This window comes from Ursus maritimus, unplaced genomic scaffold (assembly GCF_017311325.1).
Source record: "Ursus maritimus isolate PB19 unplaced genomic scaffold, ASM1731132v1 scaffold_19, whole genome shotgun sequence".
NCBI lineage: Eukaryota > Metazoa > Chordata > Mammalia > Carnivora > Ursidae > Ursus > Ursus maritimus.
This window is the reverse complement of record NW_024424341.1, coordinates 53,047,105-53,052,946: the sequence shown is the minus strand read 5'-3', so window position 1 is coordinate 53,052,946 and position 5,842 is coordinate 53,047,105. Positions and strand designations below refer to the sequence as shown.

General features: G+C 55.4%; 1 protein-coding gene across 1 annotated transcript; it reads left to right on the top strand.

Moving 5' to 3' along the window:
• The first annotated feature begins 1,992 nt into the window (after positions 1–1,992).
• LYPD5 (LY6/PLAUR domain containing 5) lies at positions 1,993–4,709 on the top strand. The gene is made up of 4 exons (XM_040633049.1): positions 1,993–2,121; positions 2,624–2,800; positions 3,026–3,172; positions 3,526–4,709. Exons 1-4 carry the CDS (start codon positions 2,058–2,060, stop codon positions 3,783–3,785), a joined length of 648 nt encoding a protein of 215 aa, XP_040488983.1. The 5' UTR covers positions 1,993–2,057; the 3' UTR covers positions 3,786–4,709.
• The last annotated feature ends 1,133 nt before the right edge of the window (positions 4,710–5,842 follow it).

Below are 5,842 nucleotides of genomic sequence, written 5' to 3'. Positions count from 1 at the left end.
CAACCTCAGACTAGAACACAGTGTGGGGAACGGGGTAGAAAGAGAGACTGCAAATAATAAACCTCCCAAATTAAGGGTTATAGGCCTCTAGCTCCCCCTTCTCTCATACCCAGAAATCCAGACCCCAATCTCTCTCCCTCCTGGGCACCAAGGACTCATCATGGCCCCATCATGATTACCTAGGAGGAGACCAGGAAGGGCGGGGGTGGAGGAATCTTGAGCAGGCTGGAGAGCCGGGATGCCTGGGGCTCAGCAGGGAGAACCAGCCAGACAGAAATCAGAGCAGGAGGAGCTGTCCTCAGTGTCTCAGCTCAGCTCCACAAGCTGGCAATGGGAGTCCCCAGAACCATCCTGCTCTGCCTCTTTGGGGCTGTGTTCTGCCTGACAGGTACCCAGACTTCTGAGCCCAGTGCTGGGGGGAGGGGGGAGGTGGACTCCTGGGTCTAAGGGAGGAAGAACTGGGGAGGCCTAGGCTCCTGGGTCTGAGGGAGGAAGGACTGGGGGGACCTGGATCCTGGGTCTTGGTGGAGGAGCCACTTGGAGACTGTGTCCTTCTCATGTGTCTTCTCTGTTCTCCCATCAGTCATCTCTGGCGTCTCTCTTCCCCCAACTGCAGCCTCTCATCCTGCCCACGCCCTTGTTCAAGGGTACTTCCAGGGAACCCTGGGGGCTCTTTCCAGAACTGGCAGGGAACTTTGGCCTCATCCTCAGGCAACCCCTTCCCCCAGTTTGGGAAAAGATAGAGACATACTCCTATCAGGACCAAAGTGTCTCCAAAGACAGGGGCAAGCGGGGAGAGGAAACTAAGCCTGAGTCTGATTGCTGTGTGTGTCCACATGTGGGTGCCCGGTGGGTCTCTGTGCATGTGTGTGTTTGTCTGTACCAGATTTCATACGTGAACAAGTGTTTGAACAAATGCTTCTGGGTCTTTCTCCGCATTTCACTTCCTCTGTAAAAGAGATGTGTGTGTGATTTTGCATATCTGTGTCTCTCTTTGTGTTTGTGCATCCTGTGATCATCAGGTCTGGTTTCATCCCTGGGCACATGTGTTTGGGGACTGAAGTGTGTCTGTCTCTCTGTGTATCTGTGCCCCCATGTCTCCCTGTGTCTTGGATCTGTCTATGGTTCAAAATTGTATGTTTTTGTGGGTCTCTTTTTTTCGTATCTCTAACTTGGCATAATTGTGGTCTCTCATTTTATTTGTGTCTAAGATTCTTGAGGCCATATTTGTCTCTCTCTGGGTCTGACTTCCTCTGTCCCTGGGTCTCTCTGCATGTTGTTTTTGTTTCTGTATCCACACGTTTTTCTGTCTGTTGGTATGATCTTGCCTGTGTCTTGGGTGGGGGAGTTTCCATTGGAGGGTCCGGGTGGGACTTATTTCACGTGTGAATACAGAACTCTGCGGGGATGCTCCGGTTGCTCTGTGCATGTGTGTGAGATTAGCATGAGCCTGTGTCAATTTTGTTATTTTGTGTTTATGTCAGTGTTTTAACTGTTTTGTGTGTGTGCCGCTGGGGCTGGCTGTGTGTGTACATTTGTAGTACAAGATTGCACATCCCATTGCCTGTGCTGGAGTCTGTTTTCTACCCACGGCCTTTTAGTGCTACTGGACATCCTGGGTTTGGTTGGGAGAGGGACAGGCGGAGCAAGAGTGAATCACTTCCTCTTTTATTTAATCTTAGAGGGCTTCCTGGAAGAGGGTGGAGATCCTGAACAGCTGGGGGAGGGAAACTGGACTGGCAGGTGCACAGAGGCCATTACTTTGCCAGGAGGTAGACACTGCTGTGACCAACTCCAGCAGCGGAACCTAGCTCTCTCTAGGCAGCAAGGCCTGGTTCCCCTCAGAGCAGAGCAGCCTGGCTGGTGAGACTGTCATTTGCTAGGGGGGGCTCTGGGGGAGTTCCTGGAACAGGCTCATCCCCACCCCTCCCCACCCCACCCTCCCCACACACACAGCTCCTCTCACCCCATCCACCCTGCTTCTCTCCTCAGAAGCCCAGGCCCGGCAATGCTACAACTTTCAACACATCTACTTCGGGCCCTTTGACCTCAGCGGCATGAAATTACACAATGTCTCCTGTCCCCAGGGATGCTCTGAGGCTGTCTTGTCCCTGGACACTGGTGAGGGACAGGAAATAGCAGGAAAAGGAGAAGCGGGAGCAGAAGACAAAAGGGGTGGGGGCAGAGACAGGGATGAGAGATTAGGAGGGAGGGAGCAGAGGAGAAGAGCCAAGGGGTTAGGGGGATTGGGGTGATGAGATAGGCAGAGCTAAGGACAGAGAGCGGAGGTAGAGGGAGGGAGGCGCAAGGAGGGGAGGGAGAAAGACCAGGGAGGATGAGGGGCGTGCTGTCGGGCGGAGGAGGGAGGGGAAGAGCGGAGGAGGGGAGGAGGTGGGAAGAAGCTGGTGAGGGGAGGAGGAGTAGGGGAAGTAGGGGAAGAGGAGCTTGCAGGGAGAGGGGGAGAGGGACGGGTAGGAGGGAGAGGCGAGGTGAGTGCCGGAAAAGAGCGGAGGGGGAGGGAGAGGTTGGAGACTAGGGAGGCCAAGCGGGGAGGTAAGAAGGAGAGGAGGAAGCAGGCTGGAACGAGGCAGCGCACCAGGCCCCGGTCCCCTCCTGCCCCCAGGGTACCGCGCCTCAGTGACCTTGGTCCAGAAGGGCTGCTGGACAGGCCCGCCTACGGGCCGGATGCTGTCCGACGACCACGCGCTGCCGCCAGACTACTCGGTGGTGCGCGGCTGCGCGACTGACTTGTGCAACTCCGACCTCATGACCCACGACTCGATCCCCAATCTGAGCCCCGGTGAGCCGGAGGGTGGGGCGGGGCACGGGGTGGGCTGGCAGGGTTCCCCCCCACCCCGGGCCTTGGCAAAGAAGGGGCGTGGCCTCCACTTGGGCGCCTCCTCCCTCGAGCTAGGATTGGGGCCTTCGGGTCAGTCAGGCTAGGCGGGCGCCCGATGCAGTGCGCAGCTCACACGACCGTACCGCGCAACCATTACCTGAGTGTGCGTCTACGCTCTCTTGCTAGCGCCCAACCCGCCGACTCTCAGCGGCTTGAAGTGCTACGCCTGCTTGGGGATCCAGCCAGAGGACTGCACCCCGGAGAAGTCTCGACAGGTCCAGTGTCACCACGACCAAAGCGTCTGCTTCCAGGGCAACGGCCAAATGACCGTCGGTGAGGGGCTGGGAGCGGGGCAGAGCCTGCCCAAAGGGTGTGAAGGCAGGGCAGGCCTGACGGGGAGACATGGCCCTGGTCTGAAGGAGTCGGCGTGGCCGGAGGGAAGAGCCATGGCTCTCCTTTGAGGAAGAAGCATGGCCCTGGTCTGAGACAGGAGGCAGAGCCATGTCCTGGTCTGAAGGAGGAAGCCATGCCCCTGCTCTGAGGGAGGAGGCAGGGCTCTAGTCTGAGGAGAGGGACTGGCAGTAAGTCTGAGGACCCAGTCGTGGCCCTGGCCTCTGAGGTGGAGGTTCAGGCGCAGCTGCCTCCCTCAGTTCTGACACCCTTCTCACTGCACCCCCGCCCCCCAGGCAACTTCTCAGTCCCTGTGTATATCCGAACCTGCCACCGGCCCTCCTGCATCATCAAGGGCACCTCCAGCCCCTGGACAAACATCGACCTGCAGGGCTCCTGCTGTGACGGGCACCTCTGCAACAGGGACTCCGTGGCCCAGCCCTTCACCACTGCCTCGGCCCCAGCCCCTGCCCAGGCGCCCCTCCTCAAGGCCCTGCTCCTCATGGTCCCCCTGCTGCTGGGTACTCTGGGAGGACCCCTCACGTCCCTCGCTTAGCCCCTCCAGCCTCTTCATGAGCAGGATGCTGGGGGCAGACATGCACCCACTTCTAGAAACTTCAGCCTTTGTAATGTGGTTTACTGGGAAATGATATCACACAAGAGTTGCACTCCTGTCTCTCTCTGCCACCACCCCCCCCAACTTCCCTTTCCCTGCCCTGCCCACACCTGATCAGCAGGCCTGGGAGAAATTGGGAACGGTCCCCATTATCCCAGGGTGGGGAGAAACAGCCCCATCCTGGCCCACATGAAGAGCAATCCTGACAACGGCTATTACTGAACACCAGTGAAGCCCTGGCACCCCACGACCCGGTTTCCTCCCTCTGGAGCCAGCATGGAACTACAATAATGTCTTTATTCGTATCATCATGAGAGGTTCAAGAGGCAGCATATCCTAGGAACTAGGAGCCCAGACTCTGGAGCCAGCCTGCATGGGTCCAAATCCCAGCTCTACCATCTAGCCCGTGGCTAGTTACTCAACCTCTCTGCACCTGTTTCCTCACCTATAAGGCACAGGTGAAAATAAAACCTATACTAATGACAAGCCCTACTTCACAGTGCTTGTGTTCAGAATTTAATGAGATGAACACGGACTACCTGGGACGCAAGGGCCACCCAGCGTGAGTCGGGCTATTATCACAATGCCCATGAGCAAATGAGAGGTGAAGGCATGTGCTCGAGCTCATGTATCTAGTGAATGGAGAGCCAGGAGTGTTACTCCCGGCGCCATCAACCGCTAGGCAACTCGACCTCACAAACACACAGGTGTTGATGAATTGGACAGAAAAGCACTTGAGGCGAAGCTGAACCAGGAAAAATTCTCCAACCTGTGGAGACTGGGGGAGACATTCTGGAAGAAGTGAATCTTACGCAAACTCCTAACGGGTAAAGAGGTCTTTGGCAAAGAGAAGCAGGAGGAAGGGCATTCCAAGCAGAGGAGACAGCCTGGACACAGATCCAGAGGTAGGAACACGGGGCGGGCAGATGTGTACATAAACATGGAATCCCGCAGCGTGACCTCTTGTCCACGTGCTTTACAAGGTCCTTTCACATCCTGTCCCCCACTTGGTCCTCCCAATGACCCAGAGAGGCACACAAGAAAGGGAGTTGCATCCCCATTTGGCAGACAAGTTGCCCAAGACACGGTGAGAGGCAGTGATTTTCAGAGTAAGTGGCAGGGCAGGGATGGATCCCCACATCTTCTAAGTTCCTTAATGAAGAGGAAGTCAGCTCAGAGACACTCCTACCTTCCTGTGAGGTCAAGGGGAGAAGCATTCTAAATGTCTACATGTCTTGACATAGAAGGAGAAGCTGAATGTCAATATCCATTCATTCATCACATTTACTCAACACCTACCGTATCCAAGCACTGTCCTAGTTTCTAGGCATTCAGCAGTGAACAAAACAGGCAAAAGTCCCAACCTTCAAGAAACTGACTGACTGACTGATTTATTCATTTATTTATTTGACAGAGAGAACACAAGCAGGGGGAGCTGCAGAGGGAGAGGGAGAAGCACACTCCCCGCTGAGCAGGGAGCCTGATGTGGGGCTCGATCCCAGGACCCCATAATCATGACCCAAGCTGAAAGGCAGATGCTTAACCAGCTGAGCCACCCAGGTGCCCCAAGAAAACTGACCTTTCTAGTGTGGGAAGCAGACTTTGGATTTTACTGCAAATGTGGTTTGAAGCTGGGATGGTCAGTCTGATGTGTCCACTTGGCTAGGCTACAATCTCAGTTAGCCACTCAAACACTAGTCTCAGTGTAAGTACGAAGGTATTTTGTAGATGTAGATATTATAGTTCATGGTCAGGTGACTACGAACAAGGGAGATTATCCAAGATCATCTGGGTGGGCCTGGGTCAGTCAGCTGAAAACACCTTAAAAGCAGACTGAGGCTTGCCTGAAAAAGAAATCTGCCTGCGGACAGCACCTTCAGCCCATGCTGGAGAGTTCCAGCCTGCCTCTCCATACAGCCTGCCCTATGGATTTTCAACTCACCTGGCCAGCCCACACAATCACGTAAGCCTTGCCATAAATCTCGTATCTTAATATA